This window comes from Anabrus simplex, chromosome 1 (genome assembly GCF_040414725.1).
Source record: "Anabrus simplex isolate iqAnaSimp1 chromosome 1, ASM4041472v1, whole genome shotgun sequence".
NCBI lineage: Eukaryota > Metazoa > Arthropoda > Insecta > Orthoptera > Tettigoniidae > Anabrus > Anabrus simplex.
This window is the reverse complement of record NC_090265.1, coordinates 371,543,225-371,565,173: the sequence shown is the minus strand read 5'-3', so window position 1 is coordinate 371,565,173 and position 21,949 is coordinate 371,543,225. Positions and strand designations below refer to the sequence as shown.

At 38.8% G+C, this 21,949-nt stretch overlaps 1 protein-coding gene across 1 annotated transcript in view; it reads right to left on the bottom strand.

Annotated features, from left to right (window-relative positions):
- Positions 1 to 21,949, bottom strand: part of tweek (transmembrane protein KIAA1109 homolog tweek) — an 843,591-nt gene that overhangs the window by 498,324 nt on the left and 323,318 nt on the right. Inside the window, 3 exon segments of the mRNA XM_068226772.1 lie at positions 3,132 to 3,281; positions 5,161 to 5,353; positions 10,081 to 10,224. Of these exon segments, the coding sequence (XP_068082873.1) occupies positions 3,132 to 3,281; positions 5,161 to 5,353; positions 10,081 to 10,224 (487 nt within the window).

Sequence of the window (21,949 nt, the reverse complement as noted above, 5' to 3'; positions counted from 1 at the left end):
TACATTTACTTCCAAGTTATCACTGGCTTTAGTCACTGATTCCACTTGTATGGTGTCATCTGTCCCAGCTGTTTTGGTTACAATCTCCTCGAAGCATGACACCTCTTCTATAGATAATTATATCTTCCAATACGGGAAATGAATAGTCAAATAAAATGGAACTCAAAACAAACGGATTTTCATCTGGCTCAAATTGACCTTTCAGTGCAGCTATAATGTTAAGATCTCTTTCGTCAGCTTTGAGTCATGAGTCCTACCAACAGTTAGTGAACACCTAATCTGCAATTAAGAAGTATTTACCATTAATATTTACATTTGTACTAAAAGTAAATATCTCTGATACCAGTATGCATTTAATATAAGTCTGCTGAATAACAAAATACCAATTGTTCATTGCTTTTTTAAATATTATCCTTTAACCGGTGACGTGAGGTCTCGTAAACTCCCAATAAATATATAACATCTGGACTTCTTTAATTAAAAATCTTGCAAGGAGCTGCAGTTTATGTTACCTTCTTATCTGCATCAACACACTGCACACCCTGGGTCCGGGTTAGCTCACAACGTTCGATTGAAATTCTGAAGCGGACTTCACGTCAGCAGTTACGAGAGTATTTTTGTCAATGCATGTTACGTGGTCAGTGTAAGTAAAACATCTCAAATGACTGGTCCGTTGCAGTTATTAAGAACTACAAATCCTCAGTTCGAGGAGTTCATTGGGGAGCTACTAATGAAAACTGTAGTGATAAGGCTATTTACTTTTGGCTATTGGAGATGGCAGATTGTATTGCTTTCATGTTGTTCAAGTTGTGCCATGAAAGCCTGGGGAAAAAAAGGAATTCTTGAAGGGTTTGGCATCTGATCAGGTGAAATTACATGTAAAGGAAGAATGATAAATGAGCAAGCTCCCAGAGAGATACAAGCAGGAATAAGTAACATTTTGCACGCAAGGCTCGGCTCCGGAATACGGAAGAAAAACTGACGAAATATGAATCTTGTCGTAGGCAAGATGTCCAGCATCCTTGAAGAGAAAAACAGCACATGCGTGTTTTAAGTGGGAGTTTTTGGTTTGTTTCCTATCAACTAAAAAACTCTGCAACAGTTGCAGCGAGGACGAATGGATATTGCATCATCAGTGCAGAATTTCAGTGCCACAATGATCGGTTCCGAAGTGTGCTGCGCGTTTTCATTTTTTATTATTATTATTATTATTATTATTATTAGTATCATCATTATTACTATTATTATTGTGCTTTTACGGCCGCATTGGACCACTGTAGTCAATTTCTGTCTGGTCTTCTATGATGTTTTATGGTTTTTGCTTTTCTGTTCTTCCAGTATTTCTTCATTCTATCTTATCTTTGTTGTCATTCTTCTTCTGAAAACACCCTTTTAGTTGTTTATCTCTTCACATTTTGGTAGGAATCTAATTTTACTATTTGTCAATATATTTACTTTGATTTATTCTTTAAATCCTCCAGTGTTAGGTGTAATTCTTTCACGTCTTATTTATTTTATCTAGGAAGGTTGTTTTCATATTATATTATTTAGTTTATGCTTGTTGTGTTCTGAATCAGTGAAAAATGATCTGTTTGATAATTGTGGTGTATTTGTATAATTTTACTGATGACAACGATCAAGGTGAAATTTAAGACGATGTTTTCTAATTTTTGCATTATTAGATTGTACATATTGTAATAGTCATGGCGTCCGCCATGACAACTCGCTACGCGCCGGGGGCGTCATCGTATCGGCCCCACGCCCCTTACGCTCGAGCGTGCCAATCACGAGCAACACTTGGTGCTAGGCTGGCCCTCTCGCCTCTGTACGCGCTCCCACAGCAGAGGATGACGGAAATTACTCAACTATTAATCTGGAGTCTTCTATCTCGCGAGGTTCCTGGATACATCTAGCATCCAGACTGTTCTGGAAGGCCCAGAGCAGGTATATAAGGAGAGGAGTAACTTGGAGTGACAGTTAGTGAGAGTTAGACTGAGTTAGTGAGTAAGAGTGAGATTGAGTTCGCTGGAGCGCAGTCAGTGATGGTCTGGAAGAGTGCAGCCTGATGGAGTATCTGCCTGTTGAAGCAGAGAGAGAGAGAAAGAGAGAGAGAAAGAGAGAGAGAAAGAGAGAGAAAGAGAGAGAGAGAGAGAGAAAGAGAGAGAAAGAGAGAGAGAGAGAAAGAGAGAGAAAGAGAGAGAGAGAGAGTGTGTGTGTCATTGTAGATGGGACATGAGAAACTAAGAGAGAGCGAGAGAGAGAGCGCGCGAAGCATGTAAATGTGTAACCGTGTACTTGTGCAACTTGTAATCTCGCTTATCGTCTGTGTGTGTAAATCTGTAATTGTAGTGCTTAGTTAATAAATCTTAGAAATAGGACGCTACCAGGTTCTGTACTCATTTATTCATTTATTTACCCCGCCAACACGTTGCAATATACTCATATTATGAGAGATTATTACATGCTAAATCAGATTGAGATGACTGTGTACAACATGTTTGCCAACTACTTTTCATTAAAGAAAACTTTTGCTAGTAAAAGTAATTAGATATTATCAAAATAACCCTAAAAATATTTGCATAGAGACATCTATTGGAGGACGAGAGATACTAAACGTGACAATATCTGTACTGTTTATTACCAGGGCTTATAAATCCGGATTTAAGTTTCAGGAAACTCATTTAAGGTAACAGTGCAGTTAAAGTTACAAGTGCATTTAGGTAACTCATAGGCAACTGGTGTACCAGAAACTGGCCATAAGACTGTCTGATAATGTTACTGCGATGTCTGTTCTGGTGAAGTTGCTATCAACTGGAAGTAACTGTGTCCTTGAGTTTCATTCCAACATTCAATATCTGAGATTTAAAAAAACACTTCAAGGATGCCCATTAGCTTCCCGAGTCAATGGGTATTTGTTACACTGGCTACTGCTTAAATGTGCTCAGCAACTATGGTTGACTGAAAACTTTCTTTTAATCCTTCTTCATTATAAACATTATCTCAATCAAAAATAGAAATTCTACACTATAGACATGCTTAGAAATAAAATAATGACACATGTAAATATAAAATATGAAATCTTACCCCTTCAGCAACAGGGTCAGGTGCTGCTTTCTCGGGTGGCTGTGGTTGCAAATAAAAGTCGACCCCTCGCAAAGGAGATGTAACTCGAGTACAGGTGAAAAGAACCTTTGAATAGTGGGATGGGATGGCTGTGATGACTGCATCTTTCAGGATTGAACTCTCATTTTTGAGTCGCCGTAACTGAGCATGTATCTTGTCTGCATTAGAAAAAGAAATTCAGTATTTAATTCTGAACATAATGACTCGCTAGAAGTTCTACACTACAGACCCCAGTTATCATAAATATTTAGATTTCATGTTACTTCCACAATAATTATTGAAACTGACAGCACTATGAAGACATGATGAATGCACATCAGATAAACATGTAAGTTTTAAATAAATACATAAACATTACACTTGGGGTGTAAAGGTCAGTTTACATAAGAAGAGATTTCATAAATATAAAAAATACAAATTGCAGAGAGTATGGTCTGTCAGCAAACAGATAAAGCTTTAGGTAATGCTTTAGAAAATGGAAATCAAAAGTACATGGATATGATCAGTCAGTAAGTTTTACAGACTAAACAAACTATTTTAATGGAATGGATGATATATAGTCATACAAAATACAATAATGACTAGTAGGGTGTAAAGATGGGGAAAAAAGCCAACAATCTGGAGGAATGACACAGAGCACGACATAAACAAAGAACGAGGTTATACGTAGAAAGGTTCAAACAAGAAATATTGTCAAAACAAAGCAGTATTTGTGGGAAGGAAGAGAAACAAATGAATGATTGTTGAATCCAAAAGTGAAATTGGAGTAATAATCAATCACTACCGATCTGCATTTAAGGCAGTCACCCAGGTGGCAGATTCCCTATCTGTTGTTCGCCTAGACTTTTCTTGAATGATTTCAAAGGAATTGGAAATTTATTGAACATCTCCCTTGGCAAGTTATTCCAATACCTAACACCCCTTCTTATAAACTAATATTTGCCCCAATTTGTCCTATTCCCACTTTACCTTCATATTGTGATCTTTCTTATTTTTAAAGGGACAACTCAAACTTATTCATTCATCTACAAATGTCATTCCACGCTATCTCTCCAGTGACAGCTCGGAACGTACCAATTAATACCAATATAGTTGGTCCATTACTGGACACTATAAATTTTCCAGTTAACTCATTCTTGGTTGCCAGCGTTTCGCCCCAGTGTCCCATGTTGGGCTCATCAGTTGGTAAATAGTACACCTACGAAGACGCATGGCTAGCACATACCGTGGAGGCCACTGCGTAGGCTACTTGGAGCCACCGGCATTGCCAATGCCACTTAGTCGAGCAGCTCGTCTTCTTTTTCCCCAAGTCTTCCCAGCCCAAACTTTGCAACATTTTTGTAACGCTACTCTTTTGTCGGAAATCACCCAGAACAAATCGATCTGCTTTTCTTTGGATTTTTTCCAATTCTTGAATCCAGTAATCCTGGTGAGGGTCCCATACACTGGAACCATACTCTAGTTAGGGTCTTACCAGAGACTTACATGCCCTTTCCTTTACATCCTTACTACAACCCCTAAATACCCTCATAACCATGTGCAGAGATCTGTACCCTTTATTAACAATCATATTTATGTGATTACCCCCAATGAAGTTCTTTTCTTATACTGTATTAACACCTAGGTACTTACAATGATCCCCAAAAGGTACTTTCACCCCATCAACATATGAATTAAAACTGACAGGACTTTTTCTATTTGTGAAACTCACAACCTGGCTTTTAATCCAGTTTATCATCATACCATTGCCCACCGTCCATCTCGCAACACTATCAAGGTCACCCTGCAGCCGCTCACAATCTTGTAACTTATTTATTACTCTGAACAAAATATCATCTGCAAAAAGCCTTATCTCTGATTCCAAGTCATAATCTTTCCCTTTTGGAGTTTATGAGGATTCAGTGATTGAAAGAAATAAAATGGCAGGTTGATACTCTATTGGGTGTTATCATATGTAGTTTGGCTTACCCTGAACACCTGGTCATAATAATAGTCTATGTCAAAAACTTGCAACCTCCTATGTAAATAATGACTTACTGATACTAAGAGACACGACAGTCTCTTCCTGTTGCTTCTCAGAAGTCTCAATGTAAACTGGTTCTCCTCCTAAGACGTCAGTACCAGTAGCTGCATTCTGGTGACCCAGTAAGAATGGCTTTAATTTGCTAGACTTCTTGTAACCAGCAGGAAGAACTGCAGGGCGATGGAATGTCTGAACCACTTCTCGCGCCTAAAAACATGAATTTCTGCAAGTCACTTTTAATAAGTAAGAAAATGGAATAGCTGGAATCAATTTACACTTCATTAAGGGTCCGTAAACAATAAAACAGACAAGCCTTTATTCTTTTAATGTAATCTCATCAGCTATCAGTTTCCAAATTTGTTGAGATGAAAATACTGTACAATAAATAAGAAAAAATGACCAAGAGAAGAGTTATGTCACTGCCAGCAAAGCCATCAACCAACAAGAACAAATCTTTCTATATTTTGATTGTTATAATGGAAGTCATTTATCTTCAGTTTTGAATGAGTTAATTTTTAACTGTGAGGCTCTTCGGTCTGTAAAAACTAATACAGTATCAAATATATGTAGAAAATCCCTGGGAAAAATTAAAGCAATATTTATTAATCGATTAAGCCCAAATTTATTCTGAACTTGTTAGACCCCTGTGACTGAATATTTCTTAGCTTGGTTCTAATGCAAGGGAACAAGACAAATTAAGAGGAACAAGACACTTCTTTCACTGGAATATACCGTAAAGCTTTCTTTGTGTTCCAGCAATAATTTAGGTCAGGTTTCGTATTCTGTGACATTATTATGATGAGGGCAAAATAAGTCTTCATTTCATGTATGGATACACCTTTCTATGCATTACCACAATCCTTGCCAGACAGAAATGCATTGTGGGCATACTTATTAGTTTAGTTTACAATCTCCATCCAGAAATCACTGCCCGAGAATTGACTAAATACATCTAACTCTGTTCCAGATTCAAGCAGTTGTCACAAAATCAATAGAGTGACTATGCATTGACTGCTGAAATGGAATTTTACTGGATTATTCAGCTCGTGAATCCGGGCCCAATCACTCGTGCATACATTGCTTTTGTTTACATACTCCTTGCTATCGTCGCTGCTTTCATTGTCATCAAAATTACCTTTACTGATTTCATCATCATTTATATCACAGTCATTTCATTTAGAACTTTGTTCACCCACTCATAAAATTCAACAGATTCGATAGACTTTATTGCGTTCAGGCCTTGGCGCTGCCATGATCACAACAGAAAAAAACCACACACGTATCTGAAAAGATATCCACTGAAGATAAAATACTTACGTGAAACAATCAATAGTGGTCAAGGAACTTCCAAACACTTCAATACACGCTACAGATATCAATAATCAGCACTATCTATATGTATGAATAAGAAATTCTAGATTTAAATGGTGGGACGGGCAGCACCCGTCTTTTGTCATTACAGCAATTAGGAGCTGAGGAAGGGCAGTGCCCGTCTTTCATCTCCAATTGGTTAACAAATTACACCAGAAAAAGACCTGAAATATTAATGGTACCTTCTTCAGGTATAATCTGTTAATAAATGTTTTCTTTTTCTGCTATTTTCTAAATGTATGCTACACTAAATTAGTTTCGACAGACTGTAGAGTCTCACAGCAAAAAATGTTGATTGTTTTGTGAAAACTAGTTAACAGTCCACATCAGTCGTAGTTTATATCTGAGGAAGCATAGCAAGGTCTTTGTGGAATGTAAAATTTTTCTAGTTTGTTCAGGTAAGAAAGCTAGCAGGAGCAAAATACATATAAGTCCAGGAAACATATGCAGAGAAGTGATTTACCATGTACGACTGCATGGATAGAGTACACATAAAAGAAAGACATGGGTACAAAATTTTTGGCTACAGCCTTTTTCGGTGGAGGATAGAATAATAATGGTAGAAGTCATGCTTGGCAAGTAGACACTGTGTGAGGTGAAGGGAGTGGAGGGAAAAGACAGACAAGAGAATAGAGAAAAGAAGCAGTTATTTAATGTTAAGGCCAGGTGCTTCTCTAGACCTAAGGCCCAGTTGATGTCCAACTTTGGAATTTCTAAGGGTGAGAGGGTGTGTCTGAGGACTTCAACTGTGAAACATTCATCAAATATGGTTTGATGGTGCATGGTGTGAATGAGCACAGGAAGATTCATTTTAGGGGTTTTGTAGGTACTGCAGTGCCGCATATACGTTTAGCTAGTGTGTTGCTAGTTAAGCCAATGTAGAAGGCTGGGCAGAGTCTGCACTGAAGCTGGTAAATGATGTTGGATGAACAGCAGTATTCAGCTGCAGAATACACGAGGCCAAGCGCAGTACGTCATATGTCCGCTGAAGCACCCCATGAAGTTCCAATTTAAATAGAATATATAACGTGATCTCAACATAGATCCCAGGTTTTAAAAATGCTTTCTATAAGATAGGGTTCGGTCAAGTGTTAACCCAAGGTACTTTGTATTAGGATTGTGCTTTAGCACTGAGCCATTTAAGCATACTTGGAGTTCTGTATTGGCCAACTTGTTGTGGAGATGGAAGTAAGCAGATTCTGTCTTATTCATGCTGGGTTGTAGTCTCCAGTTTCGGAAGTAAGAGCTAAGTGTATTCAGTTCAGACGTCAGGATGGCCTCGGCATGGCTGAAATCTGGATGTTGAATGGCAATGGCTAGGTCGTCTGCATAAGATAATTTTACTGATTTTGTCTCAGGAATATCCAATATGCAGAGATTGAATTGAAGAGGTGCCAATACTGATCCCTGGGGAAGGCCATTTTTTTTGTTTCCTAAGACGACTAATGTCATCATGACATGATGACATGGAAGAGCCTTTCGGTTAGCATATTGTTGATCAGTGTGGTTACAGTTTTGCAAGGGATAACTCACTGCAGCTTGGACATTAATCCTTGCCTCCATACAGTATCATATCTGCACCTAAAGGCTTGGTTTCTCAGAACTGACGCATGCGGGGTGCGAGGTGCGAGGCCGACGTTGCGTACTTTCGTCCCAATGACACTGCGAGGCTCGTGGTTTCCCAGGCTGCGAAGCGGATCCGTTGCCGAGCACATGTCTTGTTCATTGGATCTCGCAGCCTGTGCGCTACTGTTGGAAGAGGAAGCGGATTATGTGTCAGTACTGGAGGGTTTTCTTCACCTCTATAGCAGTATCAATGAAAACTGTTGATGATCATGTGATGTCAGCCTGTATCGTCCACAACTATCTCCGGAATGAGCGAATTCCTTGCCCAAATGAACACTTTATTGGCAATTTGGAATTAACAGAAGAAAACATGATTCCTCTGGCAGCTGACAACGGAGGTAATTCTACACATGATGCTTTCATGATAAGAGACAGCTTCAAGAAATATTTTTGTAACAGGGAGAGAGAATCGGTATGACAAAGAGAATATGCTAGCAGGGTGGAGTGAAAGTTTTTTTCTAACAGACAAACATGTATTTGTTTACTTATAGTTTACTTTTTCTGTTCCCAATTAGCATAATAATGGAATGAACACCGTTATTAAAATAAAACACGTGATTTTATTAAATGAACAATACTGAACTCAAATTTTGTAAAATTATATATATTGGCATATTTGATATGAATGTAATGGATTTATTGGTTGATATATCATTTCTTAGGCCTTTGCTGGCAGGATGTGGTGTTTACAGTGCACTATGTCTTCTGGTATGGGCTAGAATAAAATTGTTACTTTCACTGACCTGTCTCAGTCTTATACTTGACTTTGACAATATGAAAGTGGCTGAGGTATGAGTGACGCTAGTAATGCCATTCCTTATACAGCCAGTCCCTGCTATGAATGGTGTGAAAATGTCGCTCATAGGGTCGGTTGATGCACGCATTTCAGTGGGCTTGGCAGACTGATGTGCAATAGCAACTTCTGGTTCAGTGAGGAAAGCAACGGGAAACTACCTCACTCCTCAAATCCCCTAGTACGCCTCTTCAGTGACACCCAGGCCATCTATGACAGCTAATGGTGAACCTGTTGAGGATCCAACCAGCCTTCGGGCTGAATACCCAAGAAACATACATACATACATACATATCATTTCTAAATCTGTTAATTATTTAATCCTTTGAAACTGAACTCATTATATTTGTTATAAGTAACATCAATAATAATAATAATAATAATAATAATAATAATAATAATAATAATAATAATAGACACCCTACCACCGATCCACAGAGGCAGCTACCACATCAATGAAAAAACAAAGAATCCCAAGAACGGGGGTTCCAAATGACAGTAAATTAACATTAATCGTCTGGTACCTCCGTTTTTGGAGTTTCTATTTTTACGAACTCTTTCCTTCTCAAGACCATCGTATAATACATAAAACTAGCTACATTTATTAGCTGTTCTATCCAACTTCAGTGATATCATTTTCCATAAGTTGTCTTTCACAACGTTGTTTTTGTAGCTCTTGTATTAACTTACAACACTGGGTGCATTCGAACTTCTTCAATCAGTTCCTTGTCCACTTCGTCCGTAAAGCTCATCGTGTTGCTTAAAACAGTAAAAACAAGAATAGAAACAATGTCGCCTCGCACTGCTGTCGCCTCGCACAAATCTGGCCGGACGAATCAGTGCGCGGTGACGCTGCGAGGTCTCACTGCGAGGTTGCGCACACTGCGCACCGCGCAGCTTGAGAAACCACTTGCATAAGCTCGTGTAGTCTGGATTTGTGCGAGGCAGGCCTCGCACCTCGCATGCGTCGGTTCTGAGAAACCAAGCCTTAAGGAATGCTTTCAGGGAACAAATTTAAAATTTAAAAAAAAAGCTTGAGCTTGTATTGTATTGTATTGTATTCTTTAAACTGTGATTTCAGAGAGCAAATTCAGAGTATTAGTTGAATTCCTCACAAAAGATAGAAGTAAAAATAAAGCAATACCTGTTTCCCACAATGGAACCTTGTAGTGATACCATCAAAGCAAACTGCAAACAGCGACACACAAGTAAGATCACGAATGTTATCCAGTGCTGAGAAAGAAATTATCTCTTCCACGACTGAAGCTTGCAACAGTGTGATGTTCACCTGCATAAACAATAAGACATATTAAAGAAATATGCTGGTTGAGAAAAATGTTAATTTTTCTTACAAAGAAATGCATTGCAAAAAAAAGAAAAACTATCTAACCAAGGGAGGTACATACAGCTTCAAATCAACCATACTGATGTGCAAAACAAGCATAATACTTGGATGTTTTTTTTTAAAATGCAAATTTAATGTTTAAACAGAGGTAATGACTGACATCAAAGACACACCATCAAACTGGACAATATGTGGGAGCATCAGGCGAGTAGAAAAATGTAAGTATCTGGGTGAGATCATCATGAAAAATGGACTGGACAAGGAAGCACTTAGGGAACATACATGTTAACTTGAAATAGCTTACCAAACGTCATCCACGATCTACAACAAAATAACTTTCCCAAAACACTAAGATACGTCACTATGAAACGGTTCTGAAGCCAGTAGTTATGTATACAGCCAAAACCCTATCCCTAAATGCCAATAAAGAACTCCTCAAAGAACTTTAGGAAAAGGAGCGCAGAATCATTAGGGGAATCATGGGATCTAACTACAAAAATGGCATCCACTAAGCAAGATCCTCGCCATAAGACCTATCTGTGTCGGTGCAACGTAAAGCAAAATAACAATTTTTAAAAAAAGATCCAACGAGGAAATCTATAACAAAATAGAGAAAATTACAGACACGATCCGTAAAAGACGGACAAGAATGGATGGAAACAGTTTTACCAAACACATCTTACACTTGTCTGATTTAAAACCTAAAACCACAATGCCTTGGTTTAGAATCACCAAAGAAGGTCAAGTGCTACAGATCAAACTAGAAGACGCCTTTGACAGAGGTCTTTTCTGAAAAAAAAAAAAAAAAAAAAAAAGATAGTGATGAACGAGCTAAACCAAGATGAACAACCAAAAAGCAGACACGGTGTCCCTTGGACAGAGGAATGCAAGCAGGCCCACTAAAAAAGAATGAGGGAATTCTGTACTCAAAAGAAAGCAAAGTTCACTGCCAAATGTAACAAGACATAACATGGTCCTCGATGACCCCAGCAAATAAAAATACTAATAAAATGATACTCTGAATGCAATGTATCTTCATAATTTTTGAAGGTGTTATTCATTACATCTTTGAGAGAACTAGCTTAATGTTGTTAAAAAGAAAAGTTGAACCCTTGCAAGAATGGAAGTCGTACATTGTCCTTTTGGAGTCAATTTCTATGAAGGACCTCTATATTATTTCGATATCTCTATGTTTCCTACTGGCCAGGTCATGTCTGGTGACCTTTGTACACATTCCATGAACTCTTCGTTCAGAGTTTCATGAGGTTCTGTGAATGGAAGTTGCTATTGAGATGACTTGAGTTTGAAATATGCTGCAAAAGCTGTAGCACAAATTGATGATATACACAGCTTCCATTATGTTGCAAATGTGCTAGGAACATCACCCACAACCATGCACAATCTGCAAGGCATTACAGTATCAAGAATGTAAAACCTTTGATAGATGGCCTGGTTCATGTCGCCTGAGGTCTATGTCAACCTGAGATGATCAGTTTTTAATTCTAGAAAGAGATCGCCATGTTACAGCTGTACAGGCTAGAAGGCATCTACAGGAGATGCGCAATGTTGGTGTAAGTGAGTAGTCAGCAAGATTATTGGTAAGGGAAGCAGATCTGTCTTGAGGAAGACCTCTCTTACTGGCCCCCAGTAGACACACGAGCATCAGTTAACTTGCCTCCAGTTTGCTTGGAAAAATCACAAATGAATGCAGGTGCAGTGTAACTGTCTGGCCTGGTTCAACCTGCTATGGTAATGGAGTAGACCACAAAACTAGCATCTCAACACCGAGTGTTGGGTGGCAATAAATAACCCGAGCCCCTAGGGGACCAATAGCTTTGGGCGGAGGAGTCTTTTAGGTGGGTGCTGGACCCATCAGTGGAGGAAATGCCACTGAAATTCAGCGTGTAGCGTCTGTTCTCAAGGTTAGGAGTAGTTACAAAAGGCGTCTATTCTCCAGGTTAGGGGCGGCCTAAAATAATCTCTGGAGCTTATAACCCCAGTTTTAGCTCTGAGGAGTGGGCTATACTGACCCTCTCAATCATCTTCAACTTAAGGCATAATGGTAACACTTTCAGTAGTCAGAAACAGAAATCCTCCACCACCATGAGCGGTGCAACCAGGCCGTTGGATTCTGGAGAGCCTGAAACATCATGCAGGGAAGAGTCAGATCTTCCCAGAACCTCAACGCAGAAGATTCAAACCAAGTGAAATCACCAGCTTGGAATGCTTAACATCAATACTCTACTGAAGACAGGAAAATTAAAACAACTAATTAACATTTTGCAAGACCGAAACATCTGCATACTGGCACTATAAGAGACCAGATATCTGGATGAAATTCCAGTAGATTCAGAAAGGTTCAGAATCCACAAGGGAAACCTCACAATAAAGAATAGCTCCAACGTAACAATCCTACGGACAGCTTTTGTAGTTAAAAGGAACATAACAGAGTCCATCATCAATTTCACTTCACCATCAGAGAGGATCTCGCTTCTTTCCTTCAGGTCTAGTAATAAAGCCTATACAATTATCAATGCACATGCCCCTATAAATGAAGCTAATAAAAGAAACCTAGAAAATATGGATGACTTTTGGGAAACTCTTGAAGAAGCAGCTCCAAAATCCCTCAACATCATGTAAAAATCATGCACAGTGACTCCAAAGCTCAGGTTGGCTGGGAAAAGAACTACAGAACAATCATGGGGGACTATCCGGCACAGAGACGAACAAATAAAAATGGTGAAAGACTAATTGCATTCTGTAGACAATTCAATCCTTAATGTCTACATAATTCAAAACCCTTGCAAGGAAGAAGAAAACATGGGTCTGTCCTAACAAGATGCTAGAGGAGTTCCAGATCGACCATGTCGCAATAACAGCCCAAAATCAAAAAGAAATTCTAAACATCAAAGTAAGAAAGAGCGCCAACATCAACTCAGAACCTTCAGAGATGAGCTACAGGGATACCAACCAGCAAGTCTTTGCTTTACACAAAGAAATGGAAGTATAGTTTTAACAATAAAGAAAACTGCCAGCTCTTAGCATACTAGTGTAAAATGCTGCTATACTGCGAAGAACCTCTGGAAAGTCTAGATTCTCAGAAATAAATTCACAACAACCCACATGACATCAGCAGATAATCAAGGAGCTCAAAGAGAAAAAGAGCACCAGGTGAAGATTGCATTATGGCAGAAATGTTGAAGATCTGAGGAGAATATATGGAGTACAAGCACCAAAGCAAGAAGTATATGGAAGTAAAACAAGGCAAGATTAAAAGGACAGACAAGTTCAAATACCTGGGTGAATGGATACAACTCAACGGACTGGATAAAGAGGCAAACAAGATTAGAGCCAGAAAATTAGGTCTGACCTACAAGCTAACACAAAACAGTTATAACAAACAGGCAATATCCCACAAAGCCAAAATCAGACATTATAAATTAGTAATAAAACCGGAAGGATTGTACACTTCAGAGTGCCCGATTTTAAATTTTAAAAGGGGAGCTGCAAGAACTTGAAAAGAAGGAAAGGAAAACACTGAGGAAAATTCTGGGACCACAGAAGACTACTGATGGGACTTGGAAGGATAGGAGAAATGAGGAGCCCTACAAGTACACTGAAAAGATCACGGACACATTGCGGAAATGAACGCTGAAATTCTACGGGCACCTACTAAGAACAGATGACAAACGGCTGATCAAAAGGATCTTCAAATACATCATGGAGTTAAAGACCACCTCCAAGTGGGTACAAGAGGGCAAGAAGGATGCAGAAGAAGTTGTAATTACATTGCAGATGATCCACAATAGAAGAGAGTTCAGAAGAAGAGTCGACAGTCTAAAATCATTGGAAGAGAAACCACTAAAACAGTGGCCCGAACTGATCATTTCCCAACAGGAGAGAAAGATGAGAAGCAAAATAACGAAGAGCTTTTGGGAAGAGAAGAGAAGAAAGGCCAAGAAGCCTTAAGTTCTATGCGGTCCACAGATGACCAAATTTGGAAAAGAAGCAGCAGGTGCAATGCCTTCACTGAAGAATCCAAGTTCAATCACACCTCTGGAGAAAGAAGGGAAAGGGTGCGCACGAGACCTGAGGAGTAATATACTACCTGTACCTTCTCAGCAAAACCATCATAACCGAGGAGGTTCTGTCATAGTAAGGAACACCACTTCTCATCCTGGTTCATCAAAAACAGGGCAATCAATGAACACCCGTACATAGAGGAGATTCTTCTTGAACATGTCATTCTTTTTACTCCCTACAGCCAGAAAACCAAGTACTTTTTAGTACACTGAATTTGCATTTCTCCCAAAAATCCAGGGGTTTTTTTTTTCTCAAACTTCGAGTGCGTCAACAAGATTTTCATTCACTAGCTGAGATGAGTGCAGTTCTTCAACAATGGGATGCTATACCACAAAATGATTTGTCAGCATGTCTAATAGGATGTGAGCTGTTATTGCTTCAAATGGTGGCAATACCCGCTATTGAGTGTCCAAAGCTTTTTTTTCAAGCAGTTGTGCACTTCATTAGTGGTCAGAGGAGCATTAAAGTGGCACTGTAGGAGGGTAATTTGAATATGACCAAGGGAACAGTTTGTGCAACTTCCATTCGCTTCTAATTTACATGTCTTTCCTTGGTTAAAATTGAAGTTTTTACTTAAATAAGGGTATAGTAAGGTGTAATAAGACATGACTGAAGACTTCATGAAGATATTTTGCACTGTGAGTACCATTTTGGTACATTAAATTTGCATTTTTCCAAACAATCCAATCCTGTGTTCCTACTCTTTTACCACTTGTATTTTACCACTTCCCTTTTCCTGTTCTTATCCTACACTATTCCTACATAAAGACTGAAGATCTACCAAGACGGCCCCCCAATGAGTATTGATGCCCGCCATCCTGACGAAGCTGGGAAGCAGAAACAAGCTCTTCGTGGGCTGAGAGGAGATGGATGTTGAAGAACTCAAATTTGTTGAAGAGAGAGCCTATCTATTTGAAGACGGCAGTGTAAGAAGATTCAGAGTTTGTCCTTGTCCTTTTGTGTTTTAATGTTTGCCTTCATCTCCTCTTTCCACACTGACCTGCCATTGTGTTCATCCTATTATAGACTGTGTGTTCCTTATTCCCCTCTCGCTTTCTCTCTGATTTGATCTGACACTTGTTTGTTCCTTTTCCTTTCTTATACTTATATTCTTTAGCTCATCAATGCAGTACAAACTCCATCTTTTTCAGATTTAATTTTATGCATTAAAATTACTTTCTCTGGATTTTCATAATAGGACCTGAAGTTAAAGATTCTTACATGAAGTAACATACTTTACTCCTTCCCATAAAATCCCCTTAAAATTCAAAGTAAGTCAGTTGTATGCAAATTTTACTAGCAGTTTTCAATTTAGTATGTACTTTGGACTGTTTGGAAATGAGTGCACACAAAAATAATAAGGCCCTGGATCTCTTGCCATAGAACTGTGACTGTGAGGGTCAGTTGTTCCATCATTCAGGGTAGCTGAGGAGAGATGTTCAGTCAACTGTCCATTATCGTCCACTCAACAGCACCAAGGTCTGGGGATTAGTGGCCCACTAAAGTGAAGAACATTCCTGGAGAAATGTGTAGTGTAAGTATGTGTAATTCCTGCAGAAGCATCCCATGTGCTACGTTCAATATCAGCGGGATAACCATTAGATTGCATATTTTGTCAGCAATCTTAATGAAATTCACATCTACTTGCAACAATTTTACTTCCATATTTCTTCCAATATCAGAAATTCGTGTACAGTGTATTGTTTATTTCTCCACTCCACAAATAGAAGTCACACTAATGCTCTGTAGTGAGAGATTTTCTGTGGTCCTCAACAATCACAATTTCACATTAAAGACAAAGCTCTGCAGATAATAATGCTTGGTGTGTCTTTGAACAATAAAAACTCGTTTAGCCCTCTTCCTTGTATAGTCAGACACAAATGCAATGATCGTTGTGGCTAAGACTTGAGCATGATTCATCACTGAAGACAACATTATGCTGGGTTTTTTTTTGTCAGTCCAATGCACATCAGGCCAGCCTTACACATCAATGTTGTGTGATCAATGAAACACTTGCTACAGAGACAAGCTACTCTTAAGGGAGCCAGACAGTGTGGAATGACCAAACATGGTTATTTCTGTTTTTTAGCTCAAAAAATTTCTTCTCTCATTCCCACTTTCCCGATCAGAGAAATATATAACACACTAGTATATAAGCCTATCTATACTATCTACTATTACCATCTATAAAGTAATTCTAAAAGAACTATTAATGTATCTTACGAATAAAAGTTATACTTTCCAGGTTTTATATGGCATTTGAAAGGAATCAAAACAGGTATTATAGTATTTTCTTACAAGCCATATGGAGTGCAGTTGTAGCTCGGAGTTGTACTTTGACATCTATGGATCTACGTACTCTTGAGAAAGCTACATACAACTGTCCAAAACACTGAAATGGAGAGATTTATCTCAACTTTAAAATTTATCCTGGTGACTTATTCATTGTGACAGAGATGGTTAAATTTAGAAGAAATTGCCTCCATTTAAGAACAAATCAAGTCAAGTAAGGTACATCTTGCTACCGTATGCGACAGTAGACGGTACTACCTGCGACTGTCTGGCCTAGGGTCAGGCGGCCGTTACCAAACCTGACAAACTAAGGGGTAACCAATGGTTAGGGGCAGAGGAGTTCACCCTTAGGGGGCTTGTTGAAGCCTTTGTGTAGGAAATAACATATAAATACAACTGGAAGCTGCTGCCATGCAGATGTGGCAGGGGACTGCTAAAGGCTAAGGGAGATAACCCTAAAAGAAAATTTTCTCTAATGTCAGGCCTAGCAAGTCAGTTGGAGAGTAACTGCAATTGCTTTCAACACTTATACGAGCCTCGGTTGCAAACAAAGAACTCAGAGTAGACAACAGCACCTGCAGACCCATGCCAGGGTAATGATGGCTTACAACCTGATGATACGCCACGCATTGCAATTGTGCAACAATCCCAGAGAAGACAACACACTCAAATAGGAACAATCAATGTACTGAGTTTGACTGGAAAATGTGAAGAGTTAGTAGACATCATGGAGAGAAGGGAATTATCAGTCCAAGGAATGAGTGAAACTAAATGGAAACATAAAGGGAAGAAAGAGTTGAGGAAAAACAATACCGTCTACTGAATGGTAACAGAGAGATGAGAAATGGAGTAGGATTGATAGTTAGAGGCATGATTTTTTCGCATTAACGATAAATGCGACAAAAAATATTTTGAAGTGATTTTGCGATATCTTTACGAAACTATGTTTCTGGTTAAAAAAATATGGATATTATGTTCGTGAATTAAAGCGAATTAAAGTGATACGGCCATTTTAAAGTGAAATTCAATTATTTTGCGATAAGCGTGATATTACAGCGAAATCTGTAATGACTAACGACTTGGCATTTTGTTTTAAGATAATGTATGAAAAGAATAGGAAGAGCGAACAAAGATTCATCATCAGGAAAGAAATATCATTAATGTTCTGAAAATTCTCTTTAAGGCATGGCATCAAAGAAAAGGGGTTGGCTCCATGCTTCTTGCCAAATGAAATGTTTGGAATGTTGTTCTTGTGGTGGCTGGTAATCCCACCCCAGCCTGGTGTATTTCGGCTTCGTGGTCAGGTAAAATTAAGTAAGTGATCACGTGATCACAGACAGTAGCGAAGATGGGTCGCTCGACAAGTGTTACAGTGCACAGCAGAGCTAAACCGTTTGCGAGTGAAGGTTTATACGTTTCGGAAAGCAATATTTTAATGTGTAAATTTTGTAATGTTCGTATCGAGTGGGAGAAAATAATACTGTCTCAAAGCATTGTTTTAAAAATAAGGAACATTCAGAACGTAAATTTTGCATCCGGGAGATAGTGGATTCGAATCCCACTGTCGACAGCCCTGAAGGTGGTTTTCCGTGGTTTCCCATTTTCACACCAGGCAAATGCTGGGGCTGTACCTTAATTAAGGCCACGGCCGCTTCCTTCCAACTCCTAGGCCTTTCCTATCCCATCGTCGCCCTAAGACCTATCTGTGTCAGTGCGACGTAAAGCCCCTAGCAAAAAAAATTTAGCACTCCAACAGTGAAACGCCAGGCAACAATAGAACTCTCATTAGATATACAAAAGAAAGCTAAGAGTGAAAAAAAAGAATTTATTCACATAACAACAGCGATGCTACTCAAAGCCAACATCCCGCTGGAGAAGGTAGACGACCCTGCAGAAATGAAATGGCTTCAAAAGTATGTACCAGGTATGTACAGTCTATCAATTAACCTCCACAATCAACGATAAGTGATAGTAATGAAACCTTTAATGATTAATTTTAGAATTTCATTAAAGCAAAATTAAAGAGATACGGCAATATCTATTTCGCGAAATAACGCGAAAATTAGTATCCTTCTCGCGAAATTGTTAAAAAATTAATGCGAAAAATCATGCCTCTAGATATTGTCAAAAGATTTAGATGGTATTACAGAGATCCAGTACATCAATGAGAGGACCATCAAGGCAACAATTCACCTTGGGAAAGAGAAGCTGACACTGGTGCAAATATATGCCCCTCAAGAAGGGTTGCAGTCAAGATGAAAAGAACAAGTTTCTCAAAATCCTAGAAAAGACCATCAGTTGCTAGTGGCTTTACGTCACACCAACACAGATAGATCTTATGGCGACGATGGGATAGAAAAGGGCTAGGATTTGGAAGGAAGTGGCCGTGGCCTTAAATAATGTACAACCCCAGCATTTGCCTTGTGTGAAAAAGGGAAACCACAGAAAACCATTTTCAGGGCTGCTGACATTGGGATTCGAACCCACTATATCCCAGATGCAAGCTCATAGCTGCGTGCCCCTAACCGCACAGCCAACCCGCCCGATAAAAGATAGTATTTTTCACTGAACAGTTCAAGTATGATGGTCATCATTGCATTGTTCTGTTCTTGTAACCCATATCTGGTACCACTGAATATAACTGTGGAAGATAACAGAAGGCAGGATGTACATAGTTTAACATCATACATATAGCTGTGTACCTACACCATCATGGCAAATATGCAACGACTTTGCCGATAGAAATGTATTTTTCTTCAAAAAAGTACAAAAGTCGTGGTCGTGAGAGTTTCGTTGTATTTTTCTTGTAAAGAAGACACAGAAATCTATAACTTGTACCAATTTCAGCTGTTGAAACCTTCTCATTTTCTCATCACCAATATGAATGACAGAATTAAGGATTTTATATATATATTTTATAACATTCCAATGAATGTTGGATTAGAGTCAAAGGAAACATTGGAAGTTTATGGTAACGAAATAATTAATGAAATCGTACGTCCAGTTATTATACGTCCAAGTATGTCAGCAATTCAAATAACTCGCTCAACCAAACAAATAACAGAGAACGGATTGAAGGTACCGGCAAAATGATAAGCTCAGAACCCCGTGGTATCTCATTAAATTACGGTTGACGATAGGATGTCGCAGTATGAAAATACAGAATTAAGTAAACATTGTAGTTTCTCCAAACAGAAGATGAATAAATGTATATAAATGGCAAGAAACATCAACAACAGAAATGTGTATCGGAGGCCATGGAATGTGTTGGATCAAATGGGCCAAGTTCAATCAACATATGGTGGCCATACCTTATCTATCTAGTCCAATATAATTCGAGAATCCAGAATCGTGATGAAGTAGTCGACTGGCACATCAAACTTTTTTTTTTTTTTTTGTTAGGGGCTTTACGTCGCACCGACACAGATAGGTCCTATGGCGACGAAGGGATAGGAAAGGCCTAGGAGTTGGAAGGAAGCGGCCGTGGCCTTAATTAAGGTACAGCCCCAGCATTTGCCTGGTGTGAAAATGGGAAACCACGGAAAACCATCTTCAGGGCTGCCAATAGTGGGATTCGAACCTACTATCTCCCGGATGCAAGCTCACAGCCGCGCGCCTCTACGCGCACGGCCAACTCGCCCAGTCATCAAACTATCAGGTGACGGATTGTTAAATGAATTCCTTTGCCGATGTCAATGACTTTCAGGAGCACTCTGTATCAAGGAGGTTACGTCTTTAGCGTCAAAAACACATGAAAAGCTACGGAACATGGAAGAGTCTTCAAATGCAAACCGACTTTTATTATTACTGTCTAGCATTAGATTTTGTTTTCAAAAAGAACAATACAGTTTGTTGAAAGGATTCTGTAAGCATTAGAAGGGTTGCATACGATCTAGAAGGATATTGTATAAAAGCTGAATTTAATTGCAAGATTGTCATTAGTAATAAGGATAATTCATTGTAAAGAGGAAAGATATCTAATTCTCTCTAAAATACTAAGGTAAGTGTTGGATGATAATACTGTAAACGATATTCATGTGTATAGCATTATACTAATAGTATGTTACAAGTTTCAGGTATCACTATGTCAAATAACACTGACAAAATTCATGAGATGTCCGTAAATCCCAGCATGTGGAGCTAAATCAGAATGGGGTCTTGAAAGATTTGAGGAATGTTGGGATGGATATCAATGGATAAAAACTAAGACCAGAGAATGAGAGGTGTCTTCTTCCTGAAGTCAACGGCTGATAAGTACTCAAAATAAATCTCTTATTTATCCTGCTATGTAGTTGCTTAAAGTAGAGTAGTATGATTTCATGATGTCGAAAATGTGACATGCCTAGATATACAACTTGAATGCAACCGTTTAGTGTCAATCATTACCTCACGATGGATAGGAATATTGTGAGTTTTAATGTGAATTGTACCGGGAGGTACACCCCAACGCCAAGCATTTAAATCTTGCGCCTAAAAGAACTCCTCTACTGGAGAAACCGTGAAATTGAAACTAGACCAACTTATAAATTTACTCAGAAAATGTCACCACAGAAATCTGATGTAATTTTGTTATTGTGAAGTTTCCTGAACAGACTATTTCTACTTGTTTTGTTTGCCATTCATCAAGAAGTTTGGACTTTCTTCCATAGATGTCACTACAAAAAAACTATTATCATGCACCCTGGTGCGAAGTGAAAGAAGCTTTGATTTAAAGAAGTTTTGTTTTCATAATTTTTTTTTTCCTAATTGATATTCATTTATTTTTGGGTTGGCAATATTTATCTTTTCTTTCCGCCAGTTTTAAATCTAGCCAATCCCTAATTTCTGTAATTAATTTTCTACCAATCGCAGTCTTCTTCTTCGATCCTGAGAGTTACTTTTGTAATCTACCAATAAAATTCTGTGGGTGTGTCTTGATTATTCATGAATGAACTCTAACTTTCCCCGAGGGTTTATAAACTGCGGATTTTCTCATCTCTTGGCCAATTGAAAGTCATCTGACCTAGTGTGTGTGTCAAGCAGGAGGCGGGTGGCACCTCTTTCATCAGGCAGCAGTACACTGACAAGGTAATGGCCACATAACATCTTTATTTCTTGCTTGCTCCGCAGTTTAACCTGAGGGAAAGGTCCGAATCATTAACTATGTAACCTAGTTTTCCTAAAAATGTAACTTTCAGCCAGCTTAGGTAAAAACTTCATTAAATCTTTAACTGTAAATCGGGGAAAGAGAGTGACGTACCCTCTCGAGCTCCCCTTCATCTTGGTTTGAGGCGATTACATTTGTAACTGGGTT